Source organism: Hemiscyllium ocellatum, chromosome 2 (genome assembly GCF_020745735.1).
Source record: "Hemiscyllium ocellatum isolate sHemOce1 chromosome 2, sHemOce1.pat.X.cur, whole genome shotgun sequence".
Taxonomy (NCBI): Eukaryota; Metazoa; Chordata; class Chondrichthyes; order Orectolobiformes; family Hemiscylliidae; genus Hemiscyllium; species Hemiscyllium ocellatum.
Genome location: NC_083402.1, coordinates 58,119,372 through 58,143,915, shown reverse-complemented (window position 1 = coordinate 58,143,915; position 24,544 = coordinate 58,119,372). Strand labels below are relative to the sequence as shown.

The 24,544-nt window shown below is 41.0% G+C and overlaps 2 protein-coding genes across 3 annotated transcripts in view; one reads left to right on the top strand and one right to left on the bottom strand.

Annotated features, from left to right (window-relative positions):
• Positions 1 to 14,416, bottom strand: part of LOC132827678 (uncharacterized) — a 149,496-nt gene extending 135,080 nt beyond the window's left edge. For both annotated transcript variants that reach the window (XM_060844325.1, XM_060844334.1), the window contains exon 1: positions 14,291 to 14,416. In XM_060844325.1, the coding sequence (XP_060700308.1) occupies positions 14,291 to 14,341 (51 nt within the window). In that variant the 5' untranslated portion in view covers positions 14,342 to 14,416. The remainder of the gene's footprint in view (positions 1 to 14,290) is intronic.
• Positions 14,417 to 14,630: 214 nt separating this feature from the next.
• Positions 14,631 to 24,544, top strand: part of riok2 (RIO kinase 2 (yeast)) — a 30,331-nt gene continuing 20,417 nt past the window's right edge. Inside the window, exons 1-3 of the mRNA XM_060844312.1 lie at positions 14,631 to 14,811; positions 18,882 to 19,020; positions 23,939 to 24,055. Coding sequence (XP_060700295.1) covers positions 14,746 to 14,811; positions 18,882 to 19,020; positions 23,939 to 24,055 — 322 coding nt within the window. The 5' untranslated portion in view covers positions 14,631 to 14,745. The remainder of the gene's footprint in view (positions 14,812 to 18,881; positions 19,021 to 23,938; positions 24,056 to 24,544) is intronic.

The following is a 24,544-nucleotide window of genomic DNA, read 5'->3' as shown; positions in this document are numbered from 1 at the left end:
CAATGGATTCATTAAAATCAGAGATCTAACCAAGCTAACTTTGAGATATCTACCAATTGGGCCTTTTGCTCATCCCTGATTTTAAAGGCTAGGATTAGTTAGATATCTCAGTACATTGCTGGGTTGATCAAAATTAGAGACAAGTAGGCAGGATGACTGAAGGGATTTGAAAACAATGTTGAGAATTTTAAAATCATAACATTTTGATGAGGTGCCAAATGTGGGAAGCAAGAACAGGATGATGGGTGAACAAGACTTGCTGCAATATTCTAATACAGGCAACAGCATTTTGCATGAACTGAAGTTGGCGGAAGGTGACAGATATTCGGCCAGCCAACAGCATGTTAGAATCGAGAGGCACGTACAAAAGTAACAAACATATGGATCAGTGTTTCAGCAGCAAAACAGCTGCACTGGGAGTGGGGTCAAGTCATGTTCTGGACATAAAAATAGATGTTTTTAGCAAGGAGTATTTTGTGGTCAGAATCTCATCTCAGGGTCAAATATGACATCAAGGTTGCAAACAGTCTAGTTCAGGCATAAACAATTGCAAAAGAGAAGGATGCAGCTTGTGGCTAAAGAACAGAATTAAAGATGGGATCAAAGACAAAGGCTTTGGCCTTCCCATTATTCAGTTAAAGAAACTCATTAGGTTTATGAGAGAGATGTTTTCAGATGACATCACCAATGACAGGGCACTGATGAAAAACAAAAGGAAACCAAAAATGGACCCTTGGAGGACACCAGAGAGAGTGGTGTAGGAACATGAAGAGAAGCAATTGCAAGAAATTCTCTGCCTATGACTGGATATATAAGAAAGGAGTCTAGATTAGAGTGGTGCTGGAAAAGCACAGATCAGGCATCATCTGAGGAGCAGGAAAATCAATGTTTCAGGCAAAAGCCATTCCTGATGCCCAAAACGTGATTTTCCTGCTCATCGGATGCTGCCTGATTTGTGCTTTTCCAGCACCACTCTAATCTAGACTCCTTTCTTATATATCCAGTCATAGGCAGAGAATTTCTTGACCTACTGTGCTTTTCCAGCTAATCTAGACTCTGCAGTCCTCTCTTTTGCCTATATAAGAAAGGAAACAGACAAATGTAGTCTTGCCCAACTACACATTAGAGAAGCTCTGGAAGAGACTGTGTAGCCAACTGTGGTAAAGAGATCAAGGAAGACAAGGGGAGATAGTTTACCATGTTTATAGTCACACAGAATGGCAATTGAGACTTTGATAAAAACTATTATGATCAATTGGCAAGGCAGAATGCTATTTGGAGGGATTTGAACGTGAAGGTCTGGAATAAAAGAACATGGATTTGGGAGATGACAGCACATTTCAAGACATCTATTCTTGAGTTTTTTCACAGCCAATTAAATATTTGGAAGTGTAGCGACTAATACAATGTAAGAAAATATAATTGCCAATGTGTACAGAGTACATTCCCTCAAATGGCAATGTGATGGATTTTCTGGACACCAAGGGAACTTTTCTATTTTTCGTTGAAAAATATCATCCTCCAACACAGCAACAACAGCTAAGAGTTTCACCACTGAATCTGTTATTCTGCAACTCTTATTAAATTTGGGAATATCAACAAATGAAAAGTAATGATTTAAAGAACTGTAGAAAGTCACTTAGCTTCTGCTGTAAGTAGTAGGAAGTTTTATTTTAAGTAGAATCTTAACTTTTCTAATAACCTTAACATCATAATTATTAATTCTTGAGGTAAAATGTAGAAAATCTACTTGTTAAAAGTGTGGTTTCTTCTGCTAGAGGAAGCTCCAATAGTATGTAAACATCTCCCCCTACTGACAACAAACATTCATGACAACAAAGTACTCAGCTTTATTATTTCCACTACCAAATTAATAAAATAAATTGTCAAAACAGTACAACAATTTAAACTTCATTTGAGGGATGAAAACTAGGAAATGACCTCACCAAACTTTCAATTTTATCAATAGAGTGATAACCATTTTTCAAATGAGACACTAAACCGGGCTCAATCTGCTCTTCCAGGTAGATACAATTTCATGACTGAAGAACAGGTTGAGCTCTCAGTCCTGACCCAGCAACTTTTACCCCTCAGCTAACATCAATAAACTACAGATTTTTTGGCTCGTACCTCTACCTCCTCATTCCATGTGCTGTCACATTACCTGTATCACAACAGACATTGGATTTTGCACTGGAAAATAGAGCCAAAAGGCTTGATACACATAGGAACTGGCATTTATGAGACACAAATGTGTATTTGCAACTGCAGAAGAGAACTTGCTTAGCACTGCACAAGACTAGAAGTAAATTAAAATTTAATTCAATTTATTTTACAGCAAACTTTTTATTAAGCGCCACCTATGGAATCAGGGGGTGTGCCAGTTGATTAAATGTTCTGGATAATCAAAAGGTAAGCATAACCACAGTAAACCCTGACCAAGTAAAACATCAACAACCCTCAAAGAAAATCTATGAAAACATCAACACAACTCCTAAAATCAATGTAAAAACACACAGTAAGTCACAGAGATATAATGCAAGGGTAATAGACATCACAGTCTTACTTTATTTACAGCCTAAATACTGTAATAGATTGCGGTATTGAGGTATAAGTTTCACTGGTTTATCAAGAATGCAAGTTGATAAGATACTCGTTAAAACAACGTACTTTCTAGCCCTATACCAAAGTTATTAATACAGACTGTAAATAGTTGGGACCCAAGGACTTAACTCCGTGGCATCCCATTCGTAGTATGTTGCCATCATGAAAAATACCCATTTATTTTGACTCTGCATTCTGTTGGTTAGCTAATTCTCTATCCAAGTAAATCAATTACCCCAACCCCATGTGATCTTATGTCTTAACAATTTATGCCCCACTTTATCAAATGCCTTCTAGAAGTCCAGATATACTATCTCTACAGGATCCTCAATATCCAATTGCTTGTTGCATGTGTGAAGAACTCAAGCAAATTAGTTAAACATGATTAACCATTCATAAACCCATGATGACTCTGATGGATTGCATTGTGACTTTCCAATTGTCCTGTTACTTCCTTAATAATGGGTTCTAACAACTTCCCAATGACACATGTTAAACTAACTGATCTGTCATTTTCAACTTTTGAATAAGACTGTTACATTAGCATTTTTCCAGTCTACTGCATTCGGGAGTTTTAGAATATTGTAACCAATGGATCTAATATCTCTGCTGCCACTTCCTTTCAGATGTACATATTAACCAAACCGACTTGCTGGCTTACACTGGTCTGGGTTACCCAACATCTTGATTTTAAATTTGCCTCAGTGTTTCAAATGACTCCATCTCCTTGCCTCCTCCCACTGTCTCTGATCTGCCAAAGTCTTAAGACTTGCAAGATATCTGCATTCTTCTAATTCTGAAGTCATGAGTATTTTCAATTTTAATTTCTCCACCATTAGCAGTCATACTATCAAATGCCTAGGTCCTTTGTTATGGAATTTTCTTCCTAATCCTCTGTCTCTCTTTTTTTCTTTTACGAACAATCTCAAACTCCTTGACTAAGCAATTGGTCATCTGCCCATAACATTCAGAGATGTTTGTTTGTCTTATAAACGTTTTTTTTGTTTAAAATGCTTATAAACCCACAGTTATTTTGTAACAATGGCATAGCCTCCAGTTTGACTGCAATTTCTGGTATCCATCCATGGGCAGTTATGGAGTCATATAGATATACAGCACGGAAACAGACCCTTTGGTCCAACTCGTCCATGCCGACCAGATATGCTAACCTAATCTAGTCCTATTTGTCAGCACTTGGCCCATATCCCTCTAAATCCGTCCTACTCATACCTGTTCAGTTAATTTTTCTGAGATCCTTACACACTTGATACAACTGCAACATACCAACAAGCAACTCGCTACCATTACTCTCCTGCTGTTAAGCCAATTATGTATCTAATTGGCAAGCTCACCTTGAAACACGTGACCTAACTTTACCAATTAGTTTATCATGTGAGACATGATTTTCCTCACACAAAACCATGCTGATTATCCCGAACCAATTTTTGCCTGTCTAAATGTCCATAAATCCTATCTTTTATAATCACCTGCAACAATTTACCCACAACTGAAATGAGACTCACAGGTCTATACTTCCCCAGTTTCTCCTTACAACCTTTCTTAAACAAAAGGTACAACTTTAGCCATCCTCCAGTCATCAGGCATCTCACCTGTAGTTGTAGATGATGCAAATATTTCCGCAAGGCGTCTTGTATTTTCCTCCCTTACTTCCCACAACGTTCTGAGATACAATAGATCTGATCCCATAGATTTATCCATCTTTAAGACCCCCTGAACGTCCTCTTCTGTAAAGTTTTTAAAATATCAAAGTTCATTTCTCTGCATTCTCTAGACTTTGTCAGTAATTCCCAACCCTAGGGAAAAGACCTTATCTATGCCTCTCATATTTTACAAATCTCTATAATGTCACTCTCTAACCTCTTACGCTCCAAACTGGATGACCGGAAGTGGACACAGTATTCCAAAAGAGGCCTCATGAATGTGCTGGACAACCTGAATAATGACTTCCCAAGTCTTATATCAAAGGATTGAGTAATCGAGGCAAGCATGCCAAATGCTTGCCCAGCTTATTCAGCCTCTCCTTATAATTCAAATCATCCAGTTCTAGTAACATCCTTTAAATCCTTTTGTTAAAAGTTTGTTAATTATGTTTTAGCTTCTGTCTTAATCCATATGTATATCCCAAGCCATAATGTGCTTCACGCTAGATAATAAAAATTGAACAATAAAACCTGCTCAGTATCTCCTGGCTTGCTGTCGATGAAAACTTATTTGTAAGCTTCCTTGATGACATCACTATCATTGGACCCCAGAGACTTTCTATTGCTGGTGCCAAAATGAAATTAACATTGGGAAAGATAAAATCCATGCTACAGAGGTCAACAGAACTTTAAGGTAAGCAGTGAGTGCAGTTATTTCACCACTAACCATGAAAGTTTGGCTATTCTGTCCTAATTCTATGCTTGTATTTGTTCTTATCTTCAATTTAGGAATCCTAATAAATGATTGGATCCTAAATTAATCATACTCTATTATGTTCAAAATGACCAACTTTAAATTGCATAATTCTCCAACGCACTTGCAACTGTAGAATTGTTTTTTTTGGTAAACAGATATGATCTGTAACATTCATGTCTTGAATAGTATTAGCTTCAATGACATTATTCTTTGGTCTAAACAGTTTAAATAAAAAGTATCCCAATGGTTTCCTCAGTATGTATTTCACTGGAAATTTATTGTAAAACTTTAATTTTTAAGTAACCAATGCAACCTATACAATATAGATAACAATGTTTGAACAATATAAACACAGACGTACTCAGCAGTGATCTGGAAAATCATAAAATATTCTTTCCATTATTCAATTTTCAAATCATCTCCATTTACTCTGAATGATTTATAAATGTTGCAATTTGGACACAAGATTCATAGAGACAGGAGCAGCAATGTTGTAAGAAGCCCATCTCCTCTCCAAGCCAATATTCTGACTTGGACATATATCACTGCACCATTTTAAAATCTGGATCAAAATCAAGGAATTCCAAAACATCACAATGGAAGCTGCTAATGCAAAAGGTTCATCATTATAGGCAAGATGACCAGTAAATGTGATTCAACAAGAACTCCTCATAGCAAAGAAACACATTTTAAAAACCATTATATTTAATTTCAAAATATTGAAAACTAAATAGTCATCAAGTGATTAAGGCTAAAAGCACCCAAGTATAGACCATGAGGCAGGGTAGGTAGAATATTGAAAATTGGTACAGCACTATTGCAATTGCCATCATAACAGTCCCAATGGAATTTTAATCACTTGTGCGATGGGGACATCATTGGCTGAGCCAGAGTTCATTGCCCACAAGAAGGTGGTGGTGAGCTGTCTTCTAGAACTGCTGCAGTCCATGTGTTGCAGGTAAACTCATAATGCCATTAAGTGTGAATTCCAGGATTTTGATTCAATGACAGTGAAAGAATAACAATATATTTCCAAGTCAGAATGATGATGATTTAAATGGGAACTTGCAGTTGGTGGTGTTCCCCTGTCTCTACTCCCCTTGCCCTGCTAGATGGAAATGATGTATAAGGATTATTGCAAACTTCTGCAGTGCATCTTGTAGATAGTGCATTCTGCTTTTATGCAGCATCGATGGTAGTTGGGAGTGAACGTTTCCAGATATGGTGCCAATCAAGTAGACTGCTTTGTCCTGGACAGTGTCAAGTTGTTGGAGGCACTCTCATCCAGGCAAGCAGGGAATATTCCATCACACTCCTGCCTTGTGTCTTTGGAGAGCCAGGAGGTGAGTTACTCGCAGTATTCCTTACCACTGACCTGTTCTTGTAGCCAGTGCATTTATATGGCGAGTCCAGGTGAGGTTCTGGTGAATGATAACATGCCGGATGTTGTTAATAGGGGATTCAGTGATGATAAAACCACTGAAGGAGTGGTGGCTAGATTTCACTTATTAGAGATGGCCATTGCCTGGCATTTGTGTGCTGCGAATGTTATTTGCCACTTTTCAACTCAACTCTGGATATTGTCCAGATCTGGTTGCATTTGAACAGGGACTGCTTCAGGATCTGATCAGTCGTGATGATTCTAAACATTGTGCAATCATCAGGGAACATCTCTCTTCTAACCTTACATTGAAGAGAAGGTCACTGATGTCCTGGAGCTAAGATGACTGACCTCCAAATATCACAACTATAATCAACTTATGTGCCAGATATGATTCCAATTTTCAGAGAGCTTTCCCCCAATTCCTACTATTCCAGTTTGTTCAGGATCCTTGATGTGATGTCAAGGGCTGTCATTCTCACCTCACCTCACTTCTAGAATTTTTCATCCATATTTGAACCAAAGTTGTAATGAGGTCAGGAGCTGAGTGTGCCCTGGTGGAACCCAAACTGAGCATCAGTGAGCAAGTTATTGCTGAGCAGCTGCAGCTTGACAGCACTGTTGATGACACCTTCCATCATTTTACTGATGATCTAGAGTAATAGACTGATAGGGTGGTAATTAGATTTGGTTTTAACTGTCCTACTTTGTGAGTACAGAACACACCTAGGCAATTTACTACATTGGCTGGTATATGACAGTGTTGTAGCCATACTGAAACAGCTTGGCTGGGGTGCAGTTCTGGAACACAAGCCTTCAGTACTATTAGTGAATATTGTCAGGGTCCATAGCCTATGCAATTTCCAATGCCTCTAACTGTTTCATGATGTCCCATGGTATGAATCAAGTTGGCTAAAGACTAGTATCTGTGATGCTGAGCATCACCCAATTGGCACTTTTGGCTGAAGTTTGTGGTGAATACTTTGGCTTTATCTTTTGCATAAAGGATGGCTTTTTTTTATTTACTGGTGGGTCATGTGCATCTCAAGCTGGCCAGTATTTTACTGAATTGCCTGTTCCTGATTGCATTTGAGAAGATGATGGTGAACTGCAATCCACGTGCTATAGTCTCCTCCTCCATGGAGTTGTTGATTGTCCACCATGATTGATAAAATAACATCTGGAATTATAAATCTACTGATGACCATGAAATAATTGTCGATTGTCAGAAAATCTAATTCACTAATGTCCTTCAGGGAAGGCAATCTGCCGTCCTCCCGTGGTCTGGCCTAAATGTGACTTCACACTCACAGCAAGTGGTTGACTCTTGTTGTCCTATGAAGTTGGCTAGCAAGCCATTCTGTTGTATCAACTGCTACAAAGTCTCAAAGAAATGAAACTGGACAGATCACTTGGCATTGACCTAGGCACCAGAATAAACAATGGCAGAATAAGCCTGTCAACCCTGCAAAGTCCTCCTCAATAACACCTGGGAGGGTAGTGCCAAAACCGAGACAGCTAACTCACAGACTAGTCATGCAATAGCCTGACGTAGTTATACTCACAGAATCATAACTTACAGGCAATGTCTCAGACACCACCATCACCATCCCTGGATATGTCTTGTCTCACTGGCAGGACAGACCCAGCAGAGGTGGTGGAACAGTGATATATAGTCAGGAGGGTGTTGCTCTGGGAGTTCTCAACATTGACTACAAACCCCATGAAGTATCGTGGCTTCAGGTTCAACAATAGAAAGAAAATCTCCTGCTGATTACCACATACTGTCTTCCCTCAGTTGATGAGTCAGTACTCCTCCATATTAAATAACACTTAGAGGAAGTACTGACCGTGGCAAGGACATAAAATGTACTCTGGGTGAGGGATTTCAATATTCGCCACCAAGAGTGGCTCAAAAGCAGTACTACTAATCAGGATGGTTAGGTCCTAAAGGACATAGCTGCTAGCCTGGGTCTGCAGCAGGTAGTGAGGGGACTAACAAGAGGGCAAAACACACTTAACCTCATCCTTACCAATCTGACAGCTGCAGATGCATCTGTCCATGACAGCATTGGTAAGATGACCACTGCACAGTCCCTGTGGAAACAAAGTGCTGCCATCACCTTGATAATAACCATCATGTTATGTGGCACCATCACAGTGCTTATTGGGACAGACTTCAAACAGATCTAGCAATTCACAACTGGACATCAATGAGGCTTTGTGGGCCATCAGCAGCAGCAGAACTGGACTCCAGCACAATCTGTAACCTCATGGCCCATCATGCTCCCCACTCAACCATTACGATCAAGCCAGGGCAGCAACCCTGGTTCAATGGAGAGTGCAGAAGGGTATGTCAGGAGCAGCACCGTGCATACCTGAAAATAGGTGTCAACTGGTGAAGCCACCAAACAGGACTACTTGCATACCAAACAGTATAAGCAGCAAGTGATAGACAGAGCTAAGCAATCCCACAACCCAATGGGTCAGAACTAAGCTCTGCAGTCCTGCCACATCCAGTCGTGAATGGAGGAGGCAGCTCCCCAAATATCCTCATCCTCAATGATGGAAAAGCCCAGTACATCAGCTCAAAACATAAGGCTGAAGCTTTCTCAGCAAACTTCAGCCATAACTGCCAAGTGGATGATCCACCTCGGCCTCCTCTAGTGGTTCTCAGCATCACAGAAACCAGTCTTCAGCCAATTCGATTCACTCCACGTGATATCAAGAAACAGTTGGAGGCTTTGGATAGTGCGAAGGCTACAGGCCCTGACAACATCCTGGGAATAGTACTGAAGATTTGTGCTCCAGAACTTGCCACTCTCCTCGCCGAGCTCTTCCAGTACAGTCACAATACTGGCATCTACCCAAAAATTTGGAAAATTGCCCAAGTATATCCACTACATAAAAAACAGGACAAATCCAACCCGACCAATTACCGCCAAATCAGTCTACTCTCAATCATCAGTAAAGTGATGGAAGGGGTCATCAACAGTGCGATCAAGCAACACGTGCTAAGCAATAACCTGCTCAGTGATGCCCAGTTTGGATTCTGCCAGTGCCACTCAGCTCTTGATCTCATTACAGCCTTGGTTCAGCTATGGACAAAAGAGCCGAATTCCAGAGGTGAGGTGAGAATGACAGCCCTTGGCATCAAAGCTGCATTCGATTGAGTGTGGCATCAAGGAGCCCTCGCAAAACCAGCAATCAATGGGGTTCAGGGGCAAACTCTTCAATGGTTAGAGTATTACCTGACATATAGGAAGATGGTCATAGTTGCTGGAGGTCAGTCATTTCAGCTTCAGGACATCTCTTCAGACGTTCCTCAGAATAGTGTCCGAGGCCCAACCATCATCAGCTGTTTCATTGATGACCTTCTCTTTATCATAAGGTCAGAAGTGGGAATGTTACCAATGACTGCACAATGCTCAGCACTATTCGTGACTCCTTAGACACTGAAGAATTCTGTGTTCAAATGCACCAAGATCTGGATTATATCCAGGTTTAGGCTGACAAGTGGCAACTATAATTTGCGCCACACAAATGCCAGGCTATGACCATCACCAATACGAGACAATCTAACCACCATCCCTTGACATTCAATTACCATCACTGAATCCCCACAACTATCAACATCCTGGGAGTTATCATTGATCAAAAACTCAGTTGGACTCACCACATAAACAGTGGCCACAATAGCACATCAGAGGCTAGGAATACTGCGGTGAGCAACTCACCTCCTGACTCTCCAAAGTTTGTCCACTATCTACAAGGCACAAGTCAGGAGTGTGATGAAATATCCCCCAACTGCCTGAATGAGTGCAGCCACAACAATACTCAAGAAGCTTGACACCATCCAGGACAAAATAGTCCAATGAATTGGCATTGCATCCACAAGCATCCACTCCCTCCACCACCGACACTCAATAGCAGCAGTGTGTACGACCTACAGGATGCACGGCAGAAATTCACCAAAGATCCTCAGACACCATGAAAGTTGGAGACTTTGGATGAAATTCAGTAAAACAGACGCAACTATGCCTATGTGTTGTGTCCCCAGATCAAGTTCAGTCCAGGCCAGTGCTGTTAGGTCCTGACAGTAGGTCAGGGATATCAGATCAGGTAAAAAATGAGGTCTGCAGATGCTGGAGATCACAGTTGAAAATGTGTTGCTGGTTAAAGCACAGCAGGTTAGGCAGCATCCAAGGAATAGGAAATTCGACATTTCGGGCATAATCCCTTCATCAGGAATGAGGAGAGTGTGCCAAGCAGGCTAAGATAAAAGGTAGGGAGGAGGGACTTGGGGGAGGGGCGATGGAGATGTGATAGGTGGAAGGAGGTCAAGGTGAGGGTGATAGGCCGGAGTGGGGTGGGGGCGGAGAGGTTAGGAAGAAGATTGCAGGTTAGGAGGGCGGTGCTGAGTTGAGGGAACCGACTGAGACAAGGTGGGGGGAGGGGAAATGAGGAAACTGGAGAAATCTGAGTTCACCCCTTGTGGTTGGATGGTTCCCAGGCGGAAGATGAGGCGCTCCTCCTCCAGCCGTCGTGTTGTTATGTTCTGCCGGTGGAGGAGTCCAAGGACCTGTATGTCCTCGGTGGAGTGGGAGGGAGAGTTAAAGTGTTGAGCCACGGGGTGGTTGGGTTGGTTGGTCCGGGCGTCCTGAGGTGTTCTCTGAAGCGTTCAGCAAGTAAGCGGCCCGTCTCCCCAATGTAGAGGAGGCCACATCGGGTGCAGCGGATGCAATAGATGATGTGTGTGGAGGTACAGGTGAACTTGTGGTGGATATGGAAGGATCCCTTGGGGCCTTGGAGGGAAGTGAGGGAGGAGGTGTGGGCGCAAGTTTTACATTTCCTGTGGTTGCAGGGGAAGGTGCCGGGAGTGGAGGTTGGGTTGGTGGGGGGTGTGGACCTGACGAGGGAGTCACGAAGGGAGTGGTCTTTGCGGAACGCTGATAGGGGAAGGGAGGGAAATATATCCCTGGTGGTGGGGTCCGTTTGGAGGTGGCGGAAATGACAGCGGATGATACGGAGGTTGGTGGGGTGGTAGGTGAGAACCAGTGGGGTTCTGTCTTGGTGGCGGTTGGAGGAGCGGGGCTCAAGGGCGGAGGAGCGGGAAGTGGAGGAGATGCGGTGGAGAGCATCGTCGATCACGTTTGGGGGGAATCTGCGGTCCTTGAAGAAGGAGGCCATCTGGGCTGTGCGGTTTTGGAACTGGTTCTCCTGGGAGCAGATGCGGCGGAGATGAAGGAATTGGGAATATGGGATGGAGTTTTTACAGGGGGCAGGGTGGGAGGAGGTGTAGTCCAGATAGCTGTGTGAGTCAGTCTGTTTATAGTAGATGTCTGTGTTGAGTCGGTCGCCTGAGATAGAAATGGAAAGGTCTAGGAAGGGGAGGGAGGAATCTGAGACAGTCCAGGTGAATTTGAGGTCGGGATGGAAGGTGTTAGTAAAGCTGATGAACTGTTCAACCTCCTCGTGGGAGCACGAGGCAGCGCTGATACAGTCATCGATGTAGCGGAGGAAAAGGTGGGGGGTGGTGCCAGTGTAGTTGCGGAAGATGGACTGTTCCTACGAAGAGACAGGCATAGTTGGGGCCCATGTTTTACCTGATATCAGATCAGGGTCCAGGTGAGTGTAAGGTGTTGGCTCAGTTGGGGCTGTTTCACTGAATTTCATCCAAAGTCTCCAACTTTTATGGAGATTTTTGGATTGTTCCAGGCATAGTGAAATTTCCTGGAGGAAAATTCAATTCAGTCAAATCCTCTTGAGTGTGCTGTGATAAGGATTCCACATGGACCCCATGTGCAACTCCAAACAATGAATGTCAGAGCAGCTGAAAATATACCACAGTTTCAAAGTCATATATCATAAAATAGAAGATATTGACCACACTAAGCAGGTCAGGCAGCACCTACAGAGATAACACAGGTAAATGCCTCATCATTAACATCTGACTAATATTTTAAAGAGTTTTTCAAGGAAGACCCAACCAGAATGGATGGTGGGAAACCAGTAGGTGTGTTGTATTTTTGACTTCCAGAAGGCGTTCAACAAGGTAATTCACAGTAGGTTAAGTTATAGGATAATAGCTCATAGTGTTGGAGGTAGTATATTGGTGTGGATAGAGCATTGGCTAATAGCTAGAAACAGCAAATGGGGATAAGGGCTTCTTTTGCAACTGGCAATCTGTAAGCAGTGAGGCTTTACAGGGACCAGTACTGGGACTGCAACAGTTTACAAAGTATAATAATTATTTGGAGGAAGGAAACTAAGGTATTGTAGCCAAATTTGTAGATGAAACAAAACTGGTGGAAAGGCAAATTGCAAAGAGAATACAAGCAGTTTGCAGAAAGATACTGATAGGTTAAGTAAATGGTCAAAAGGTTGCCAGATAGAGTAACATGAAAAAACATGAGAAGGCAGAACAAGAGAACAGTATTATATAAATGGAGAAAAATTGCAGAAAGCTGCAACACAAACAGACTTGGGAGTACTTATGCATGAAACGCAGAAAGCTAGCACACAAGAAGGCTAATGAAATTTAGCACTGATTTTGAGAGGATTGGAAAATTAGTGTAGGCAAGTCTTACTGCAACTATACAAAGTGTTGGTGAGACCATGTCCAGAGTACTGTGAATAATTTTGGCCCCTTTATTTAAGGAAACATATTTCATTGGAGAAAGCTCACTAGAATGATCCCTGGATTGTCTAATGAACAAATGCTAAATATGTTGGGACTCTATACACTGTAGTTTAGAGAAATGAAAGGTGATCTCTTTGAAACATACAGGATTCTTAAAGGGCTTGACAAGGTAAATGTTGAGAGGATGTTTCCCCTCATGGGAGAATCTAGGACCAGAGGGCAGAATCTCAGAATAAAGGAGCACCAATTTAAAACTGAGGTAAGGAGGAATCTCTTTCTTTGGAAGGCTGGGAATCTTTGAAACATCTTGTTACATATAGAGCTGTGGGGTCAGAGTTTTTGTGTACATTTAAGGCCAAGTCAGATTGATTCTTGATTAGTAAGGAACCAAGGGCAATGGGAAAATGTGGATTGAGGAATGTTGGATCAGCCATGATTCAATTGAATGTGGAGCAAATAGGAGGGATTGAATGGCCTACTCCTGTTCCTAATTCTTATGATCTAACCAACCTCTTGAGAGATACACAGCTTTAGAGCAAGTGGGATTTGAACCTGAAGCCTTTTAGCTCACCTATAGGGAACAATACCACTGCACCACAAGAAACTTTCCTGATTTCTTGATTGATCTGTGACTGAACTCAATACATCTGCGTTTGCCTATTCTGCTCGAAATGTTGACTCTGCTTTCTTTCCATAGATACGACCAAACCTGCTGAGTTTCTCCAGCAATTATTATTTTTGTTTCTGCCTGACTTATTGTTTTCAGTGCCCACTATAATTTCGTTAATAACATTGTACTGGCAAATCGCAGGTACTTCTACTCCAGTTTGGACAGTCTTGGGTTTCAGTCCGTGGCGATACTGCAATTTCTTCGAGGCTGCTTTGAGGACATCCTTGAACCACTTCCTCTGCAAGGCATTAGTAGGAGGGCAGAAGAAACGTTTCGAAAACATCTTCAAAGCCTTCCTTAAAAGAAATGCAATTTCCCCATCCACTGACTAGCGGGAATTGTGAAGCCCAAACTGGAAAAGAAGCATCCCCTTGAAAAGGCCAACCGTCTGCGAAAGCTATCGATGAAGACCAAGCGGAATGTAGAATGCAAAAGCCCAAGTGTCCCAGCAAACACCGCCCGCCCCACCTGTGGCAGGGTTTTGCGGATCCAACATTGAACTTTACAACAGCGGAGTGGAGGAAAGTTATCTTCAGTCCAAGGGATTGTGTACTAATAATGGACAAGTACGCACCGGGATCTTCGGCTGCAGATCTTGGCCCCTAATGTTTCTGAAGGAGGACATGAGTGTAACCTGTGACCGAGATAAACTCCGAAGATCAACGAGCCGAGTGCGCGAGCCCAACTGCCTTCAAACACACCAACCGTCCCCAGGCCCTGGCAGCACATAAAACACAAACCTAACACAGCGAAACATGCCTATAGGACCAGTACTTCAATCATAATGTAATTGTTTCAAATCATAACATTAAAATCGTATGTTATACAAGTCTTTAGGGATCGTGCTTGGTGTTTCAACTGAATAGTGAATTTTATTAAGTATCTTCGAGGATCTGGTAGCGAGTGCGCATGCGCAGGCGAGTCCGGCCCGGTATTCCTGGTAGTTCAGGAGGGCCTTGGGTTTTCTGTCTCTCCATAGTCTGGCATAAACGGATTGAAATTCCAGTTTTCTCACCCCCGGTCACAGCGATGGGAAAGCTGAATGTAGTGTTGCTGAGGTACCTGCAGAGAGATGATTTCAGAGTGCTGGTTGGGGTAAGTTGCCGGTCCGGGCCTGTTGCTATTTCACTCCAGAGTCCCGCTTGTACTTGATTAAAGTTCGCATGTGATTACAGAAGGGGCTGAGTGACTTACCTCGAGGAGGTATCCCTATGTCAAATCCTTCTGTTTTATAAAGACGCTGGGATATACTACCCTATGAGCATAATTTCGCCTTTTGTTATAAATGGAGTTTATTAAAAATTGCTGAATAATGAATCACTTGCCCTATCTGTTGATTCTATGTCTGCCACTTTTCTAGGAGGGGAGGAAGCGAACATATTCTTGATGATGCATTTTATGTTACAGACAATTATTAAAATATAACGCTGACTTTTTCTGACTAATATTTTCATCATGTTAATCATTTTTTAGTACTTAATGCCTCAGTGAATGTAGAATTCTCAGGCTGTATTGGCAAAGAAAGGAAAAAATGTTAACTTTTTTGTCAGAATTGGAAACAGTTAAGAGCTAAAACGGGTTTTAAGTAAGTTATTGAAACAGAGGAAGGAAATAGAAAGGAAGCATGGAAAGCTCAAATGCCTAAAGGGATGCATCATTGTCAACGATTGCTGACTGAAAATTAAGGTTAATAGCTATCTGAAATAAGCTGAAGTCAATGAGTCCAAAAACTCAATAAGTACATAATTTAAAGGTGAGGTACTAATCCTTAAGCTTATGCTGTGAGTTAGCAGAGATGTAGCTGGCTGAGGACAGAGGCCAGGTGGGAGTTTGGTAAGAATTAAAATGATAGCTCACTGGAAGTTCAATCTTGCCATTTTAAACTGCCCAACAATGCAGTCGCCCATCTATGTTTGGTCTCCTTCGTGTAGAGAGAATTGCATTGTGACCAGTGAGTACATCTTTTTATCTTTAAAAGGAGGACAAGTAAATTGCTGCTTCATTCTAGGAGGAGTGTTTCGGTCCCTGGACATTAGGAAAGAAGGTTAAAAAGGTATCACGAGGTATGATGGGATGGCTTGGGGATGTTGTGGTGACAGATCAAAGTGCTGCAGGGAAATGGTCCACTGTGAATGCTGAAAGGGGAGGGGAGGTTGATGTGTTTGGTGGCATCAAGATTCTGGAAATGATGGATGATCCGTTGAACTTGGAGCCCATTGGGGTGGAAGGTGAAGATGAGGTGAGCAATTCTGGGAGAGAACTAAAAGGGTGAGCTTGGAAGTGCAGGAAATGTCATGAACATGATCTGGGATCCTGTCACCTGAAAAAAGGGAATCCTTAGTTGAAAAAGTATAATGTACCAGAAGCACTGATTACATAGGTAGCATCATTGGAACAGATGCAATAGAGTAACTGGAAGGATCTTCTGAAGTAAGCATTTGGGGGGGGAAAAGCATAGTCTAGAAACTCAGGGAATCAATAAGTGTAAAATAATTATTGGTCAGTAGCTTATCCCCAGAAATGGCAATAATAGAAGGGAAGGGAAACAAAAAGGGAGGTGTAGTTTGCAAAATTTCCCAGTTTGTATTGAGAGCTGGAAATGGTACTGATATTGGCATTAAAGTATTGGAAACAGGTTGGAGGCATTTCCTGGCAGGACTTCAGAGATTTTAACTGAGATTAGTAACAACTTGGCAGTTGAAGGCTTGATGTTCGGTGATGTGGCCATTGTTTGGGAGAGCTGGAAAGTGGTATTGGACAGTTGATGCTTGACTAGGGTAGAGATTAATTCACCAATAAAAGAGCTTCTCAGATTTAAAGACATTAAAGTTAGATTTGACAGAAGAGAGCGGCACATTAAAGGACAGAAAAGTGATTGTGAGGAATGTCAGATCAGCCATGATCCTATTGAATGGTGGAGCGGACTGGAAGGGTCCAGCAGCCTACTCCTGTTCCTATTTCATAAAATTAGAGAAGTTGAAATGAGTGATCAGAGCACCAAAAATGAGACACTTGATGTCACACTAACAATTATCAATAAAAAGATCTGGATAGTGTAGAATGCTTTTCAGAGGGTTGGTGCAGTCTGTATGGGCTGAATTGCCTCTATCTGCACTCTGTGATTCTAGGGATTCAGTGAGAGACTATGTGACCAGAAGGAGGCATCCGGATAGAATGGAACTTTTTAAAGATGGAAGAAAAGATCGACTGTGTGTAGGAATGCTGTTAGCCAAAGAAGTGAACGTGAAGGCAAATGCACAAAAGAAAAACTCAGTCTCATGCCTAATTCTACAATTAATAGAAGTAGTGTTGAAGGAAATGAAGCTGAGGCCTTTGCTGAAGGCTGACATTGGAAGAAGGTAAGCGATCTGAGGAAAGAGAAAAGGAAAGAGACCTGTGTTGGGGGCATTAGTAACTTAGAATTATTGAAGTCTAATAATTCCTGACACCTAAAGGAAAGTTTTTTTTTGCAAAGGCATTATAAGATGACGAATGAAATGAAACTGTGGATCAGGACAGTTTTTTGATAGTTGAAGAGAGAAGCTGAATGTGGCAGTATATGACTTTTGGAATACAGTGAGAGCAATGACTCAACAAAAAGAACTATGTTGGAGATATCTATAATCATTATTGAATCTGAAGCACAGCAGAAGAAATTTCAGTTGGAATTCATGGAGTGTATATCTGAAATAAAGATTTACTAAAAGAAGCAATAATAGTAAATTGTAGAAGGCAAAAAAGACAAATACAAATCTCAGCAAATTCCTGAGAGAGAACTGGGACTAAATTAAATATAATTACAAAAGCCAAATACTGCAGATGCCGGAAATCTAAAATTTTAAATACTCAATAGATCCTAATTGAGCTGGCAGCCGGATTCCTGCCTTGCCAAATGATCATTTTTATAAATTTTATAAGATTATTGAATAGAACATTATGATGCTAGCTTTTGTGCCAACTCATGAGTGATTTTTCAATATGATTTCAATGAAGTATAGAGGTGCATGAACTTTCAAACTATGTCCACTAAAGGTGTAAGGAGAAAAGGCAGTTGTTAATATAATGTTTATCCTTTAAAATCTGTATTGGATATTTAAGGGATGTTGAAGAGGCATAACGATAATGTTATGAGATTAATAATCCAGAGGCCCAAGCTACTACTGTGGATCATGGGTTCAAATTCTACCATAGCAGCTGGCGGTATTTAAAATCGGTTAATAAATCTGGAAGTAGGACCTTGTGCTGCAGTAGTAGTTTCTCTACCTCTGGGCCAGAAGATTCAGGTTCAAATAATCCCTGCCCCAGGCATGTGTCTTTGGGGGTTGATTTTAAAAAATCTATAATAGCTAAATGTCTATCGATTAAACTGAAAAATGAATATATCAGGAATTGATACCCATTGCCAGTGATGGTGACCGTGAGACTATTACTGAGTGTTGTAAAAACAGATCTGGTTCCCTGACATCCTTTAGAAAATGATGTCTGCTGTCCTTGCCAGATCTAGTCTCTGTGTGACTCCAGGCCCACAGCAATGTGATTGACTCATAGCTGGCCCCTAAAATGTGTGCAGTAAGCCACTCCGGGTCAAGGGCAACTAGGGACAAAAAAACAAATGTTGCTAGCTAAGGTCATATACCATAAAAAGAATAAAGAAAAATAGGTTGGTATGAAGTATTTCTTAAAATTCATTCGTGGAATGCATTTATTGCCCAGCCCAGTTAGCCCTTGAAAAGGTGGCAGTGAGCTACCTAATTGAACCACTGCAATCCATGTGCTGTAGGTAAAACTCCAGTGCCATTACGGAGGGAGTTCCGATTTTAGCCTCTGGTACAAATTACCGAAAAATCCCTTAACAACCTTTTTAAAAGTGGTCAGGATATATTCTGAATAACATCTAAAGTTATAACATATAACTTGTGGGTTCCTGTGAATAGTAATAATTGGGGGTCCTAGCAACTCATTTGATTAGGGTAAAAGGGGATTTCCTAGAGTATTTCCTGTGATGTTTACTTTTTTTTACCTCTTATTGGGGAAGGGGTTGGACTAGGCTGGTCATATAATTACCTTGATTTGTTCTGTTGTTTATATTACAGTAAATTCTGTTTCTTCTATTCCAAGTCTCCTAAATTAATATTTTCATCTTTGATTTGCTCTATTACATACAGGTCGAAATGGGAATGAAGAATCATGAAATTGTTCCACCCAGTCTTATTGCTTCAATATCAAACCTTAAACATGGTGGATGCAATAAGATCCTGCGTGAATTGGTAAAGCATAAACTATTGGCATATGAGAGAACAAAAAGTAAGTTTTAGTAAAATTAACAGATCAAACCACTTACATTAATTTATCTTAGTGATATTTTGGAACTTCAGTTTCTCTTTTTCAGTAACAGCAATCATTTTATATTGGTCGGTCTTGTTTATTTTTGTCTGTGATGCTTTAGTTTATGCCTTCTTGTATCTAGTTACCTATAATGTATCAATTTCACTGAGCTGTACAGAAGCTAAATGTTTCAGCATATGAAGTAAAATATGCTTGCATTACCTCAACCTTCAACATTTAAATTTCTTAACGAATCATGTTTAGTATTTTGTGTTGTAGTAAGGCACTGAAATTGAGGACCAAAATATGATATTCTGTTTACATTAGTAATGTTTGTACACTGATGGATCCTCAGATTTTTTTTTAAAAGCTTTAGAATTTGATTGTTGAACTGTGACTGCACAATTCACAATTTTGTTCAGGTTTAACGAGCTTCAGAGGCTTTTTTTTCTTCACCTAGTGAAACCAGCATACAGATCCGGTCAAAAGTAGCAGTGATGCAATTGTTTTGACTCTTCATATGTTGCTGTAAATTTCCAAATATCCCTTGAATGGCAGAAGCAGGGTCACTATCTGTAAAGTACAGGGGGCCGATTGATGTGCCATTCCTCCCACCCCCCACCCCCCAGACTTCCGTTTCCTAGAATTATACCATGGCATGTTGAATGAGTGAATGAATGAATGTTAGGTGCTTGAACTTTGCTTCAACCTCTTTTTGGTATTTAGAAGATGCATAAAAGGTTTTGGCCTCTTGTGTTGAATAGTGCTGTTCTACAACAGTCAAGCCAGAGGCCAGGAGCAAGCTTGCTCCTGTTTTCCTCCAATCACTGGCAAAATGCACTCATTGCTAGGTCTGCACTGGTGATGAGATCATGTTGTGTTAATAACAAGGCCTGGTCTATCAATGTGGGGTTCTATGCCAGGAAAATTGGCCTTGGCACAAGGTTGTATCATTGGTCTGAGAATGTGGGGACAAGTAACATATAATCTCAAGTATGTGATGGTGTGTGCACCATTTGTTCAGAGTCCAGATCTAATAACAATTGAAGCTCAGCATCCTTCTAGGACAAAGTAGTCTGCTCATTTGATATTCCTTTCACTATCTTTAAATATTTACTCTGTTCATTGCAGCAAATAACTGAGGCTTCTTCATTGACTTTTAACAAATATTCAACATTTACCACATTGAAAGACCTGGGCAGTAGATGCATTGGGACACCACCTCAATTTGAGGATCACCTTGTCTATAGAAGTGGTACAATTCTGGAGAGGCATATAGTTTGAATACAGAAAGACTGCTGGATATAGTGCATTGCATCACAATTTCCATAAAAACCATTAAAAGTTTAAAAATTCAAACTTGTAGTTAATCAACTAGAAGGATGACACAAGAAGAATTCCTGTTTTTAGACCTTTAGACTCTATCAGACCAAGGTTCTTTGACTAAACATCACTTTTCTATGTGATTTATACCTTAAACTCCAAAATAGTATTTTCCCATTTTATTTTCAACACAACCGAATATCTGCTCCATAGATACACTGTCCCAAAGTAGCCGTCTTATTTTCTCAGACAGACAGCCCAAAATTATCCTGGACTCCAAAGCATTTACTTCTATTCTGTTCTTTTCCTAGCCTGGTAAACTTTAATCCCAGAAGTAACTGTCACAATGAGAGTTTTCTTCTAGGTGATGTCTGCCTCCAGGCAAGCTGGACGTATCTTTCAGCACAGTTCAAATTCTTACAAATTTGGTGTTTTTGATCCAACTGTGATTTTCCACTAACACTGTTGCCTGGAGATGATTGACCTGTGCTTGCTCCCTCACTCCTGCATCTGAGAGTCAGAGCTCTGAGATATCTTAGAAACCTTTAACCCTATAGATGCGTGGGAAATCATGTCAGGTTAGGCAGCATCCAAGGAACAGGAAATTCGACGTTTCAGGCCAGAGCCCTTCATCTGGCCCGAAACGTCGAATTTCCTGTTCCTTGGACGCTGCCTAACCTGCTGTGCTTTAACCAGCAACACATTTTCAGCTCTGATCTCCAGCATCTGCAGACCTCACTCTTTACGCGTGGGAAATCATGTCTCACAAACTTGATTGAGTTTTTTGATGAGGTGACAAAGAAGGTTGATGAGGGCAAAGCAGTAGATGTGATCTATACGGACTTCAGTAAGGCATTTGACAATGGGAGACTGATTAGCAAGGTTAGATCTTATGGAATACAGGGAGAACTAACCATTTGGATACAGAACTGGCTCAATGGTAGAAGACAGAGGGTGGTGATGGAGGGTTGTTTTTCAGACTGGAGGCCTGTGACCAGTGGAGTGCCACAAGGATCGGTGCTGAGTCCTCTACTTTTTGCCATTTACATAAATGATTTGCATGCGAGCATAAGAGGTACAGTTAGTAAGTTTGCAGATGACACCAAAATTGGAGGTGTAGTGGACAGCAAAGAGGGTTACCTCAGATTACAACAAGATCTGGACCAGATGGGCCAATGGGCTGAGAAGTGGCAGATGGAGTTTAATTCAGATAAATGTGCGGTGCTGCATTTTGGGAAAGCAAATCTTAGCAGGACTTATACAATTAGTGGTAAGGTCCTAGGGAGTGTTGCTGAACAAAGAGACCTTGGAGTGCAGGTTCATAGCTCCTTGAAAGTGGAATCACAGGTAGATAGGATAGTGAAGGCGGCGTTTGGTATGTTTTCCTTTATTGGTCAGAGTATTGAGTACAGGAGTTGGGAGGTCATGTTGCAGCTGTACAGGAGATTGGTTAGGCTATTGTTGGAATATTGCGTGCAATTCTGGTCTCCTTCCTATTGGAAAGATGTTGTGAAACTTGAAAGGGTTCGAAAAAGATTTACAAGGATGTTGCCAGGGTTGGAGCATTTGAGGTATAGGAAGAGGCTAAACTGGCTGGGGCTGTTTTCCCTGGAGTGTCGGAGACTGAGGGGTGACCTTATAGAGGTGTACAAAATTATGAGGGGCATGGATAGCGTAAATAGACAAAGTCTTTTCCCTGGGGTCGGGGAGTCCAGAATTAGAGGGCATAGGTTTAGGGTGAGGGGGAATGATATAGAAGAGACTTAAGGGGCAACCTTTTCATGCAAAGGGAGGTATGTCTATGGAATGAGCTGCCAGAGGATATGGTGGAGACTGGTACAATTGCAACATTTAAGAGGCATTTGGATGGGTATATGAATAGGACGGGTTTGGAGGGATATGGGCTGAGATTGGGTTGGGATGTCTGGTCGGCGTGGATGGGTTGAACCGAGGGGTCTGTTTCCATGCTGTACATCTCTGACTCTATGACCTTATAGAAATATTCCAACTGACCTGTTCAGTGATGGCATCATGCAATCTGGAGCAAGGGCAACTTCTTCCTGTGTCCCCTAGTTCAGTGGTAGGGATTTTACCGTGTACCACACGAACCCTTTCTTTCCCCTTTTATTTAACATTCTTGAACAGATTGACTTATGTCACACGTTTGGAGTAGATGGAATTTTGAGTCTGTATTTGAGGTAGGGTCACTACCACTATGCTACAAGAGCCCCAACTCTCTCCTCTAAAAGTTCAGGGAAGTAACAATTGCATTTGCCATGTATACAGGTAGAAAAGCGAATTTGCTTTTCTTTAGACACCAGTACTTCTACCTTGCAAGGAAGTTAAATAGTTTAAAGTATAATTGTTGACAAATTGAAATTGACAATATCTTGAGAATTTGGAGATGTGAGGTCTAACCACTGTAAACACCTTTTTTCCATTCCCGTCTTTGCATTTTTTAATATTATTTCACTGGCTAGTCCAGCACTATATTGCCTAACTCTAAGTTCATTTGAGAATGTGATGATGAACAACTGTGTTGAACCACTGTATTCCATGGCAGTGTATACACACACTGCTGTCAATAAAGGATTTCCAGGATTTTGACTCAGTAACTGAGAGTATACAGCCCTCTCACCCAGGCCTTAAAACAAGTGAATCCTTCATTTTACCATAACTAAAAATAGCAACAAGGCAGAACAATCAAAATTGTCAAAAACATGCACAATGTTGCATCATGTTACTACTGTAGAAATTGCTTAAATTAGCTTCACACCATAAAACTTGAGAAGTTGTGATTTTTACATCATCGTACAAAAGTGTTGAGATAAGATCATTACAGAAAATTCTGGAAACCGTCAGCCAGCTACGCAGTATTTGTACAGAAGAAATTAGTGTTAATATTTTTGCAGGTGAATTAATTTCGGAGTGAACTGCTGTGCCACAGGCACAGAGCTGAGAAAAAAATGGAGGAAGGTGGGGATGGAAATAGTCAAAAGGGATCTGTGTAGGGTAGAGGATTGCAGTAATCAAATGTGTGTCTGCAAAAAAATTATTTGATATTGAGAGAAGTGTAAAAACAAAATTAAAGTCCAATGGAGGGTTAGAAGATTACAACAAAATATTAAAGGGGAAAGGCTCCTGTGGCCCATACTGTGAAGACGGGAAGGTAAGTTGAGCCTCAGAACAGCTCAATGTTTGCTTATGTATAGGTTATACCAACATGAATGCTAGTATATAAAACATCCAGTACCAGAAGCAGTGTTCTTCCATTCTCTTGCTGTCCAAGAGAAAATGAAAATGGTGGATTAGCTGTTAAATTTAATTTTTAAAGGCAGAGGGCAGTAAAATATCTCATGGATGCTGTTCTTTAAATTTATTTGGAACATTGTAGGATGGAGAATTGGAAGTGATCAGAAGCTCAACTGAACAAGGGTATTTAGCAAAATAAAATTAGAAATTGCTGCCGAAACACGTCAGGTCTAGCAGCATCTGTCGTGAGAAAGCAGAGCTAAATCAGTAAAACAGTTCTCCATTCTTGTCTGTTTTGTGTCATGTTTAATTTCTTTTTCAGTGGTTCAGGGTTATCGACTGACAAATACTGGATATGATTACCTTGCTCTGAAAACTCTTTCTTCACGAAATGTCTTTAATTCAGTTGGAAATCAAATGGGAGTTGGCAAAGAATCTGGTAAGAAACAAAAATATGCAGCTTGCACAATATTTGAAATTAAGGAAGCATTTTGTGAATGGTAAATTGCAAAACTGAAGTAGCTAAAGGAAAAGGCCCATTAACATCTCATTGGGCAACTAAGGTAGGAAGGCATTAATACAAAGTGCCCAAATGCATATTGGAAACTGAAACAATATTTTATATCAAGAGTAAAATGTTATGCATCTTTATTTGGAGAATCATGGGTCTGGTTAGTACTGATTTAGACTGTAAACAGATCAACGAATCTATGGCTGCCTACACTGACTTTTCATTGAACCTCTCAGGGTTTGTTCTTAGTGTCTTAGTCTGTTCACACATCTCAGGAGACTTGTGTTTCTTCTGTTTCTGTTTCTGCTTGTGTCAAATCTCTAGCATCTGCAGTTCTTTGTTAGAAAAGGTATCTGGGAATATGTCTAGAAGTATATTCAGATGGCACTTGTGCTGTCTTACTATCCAAATACTTTC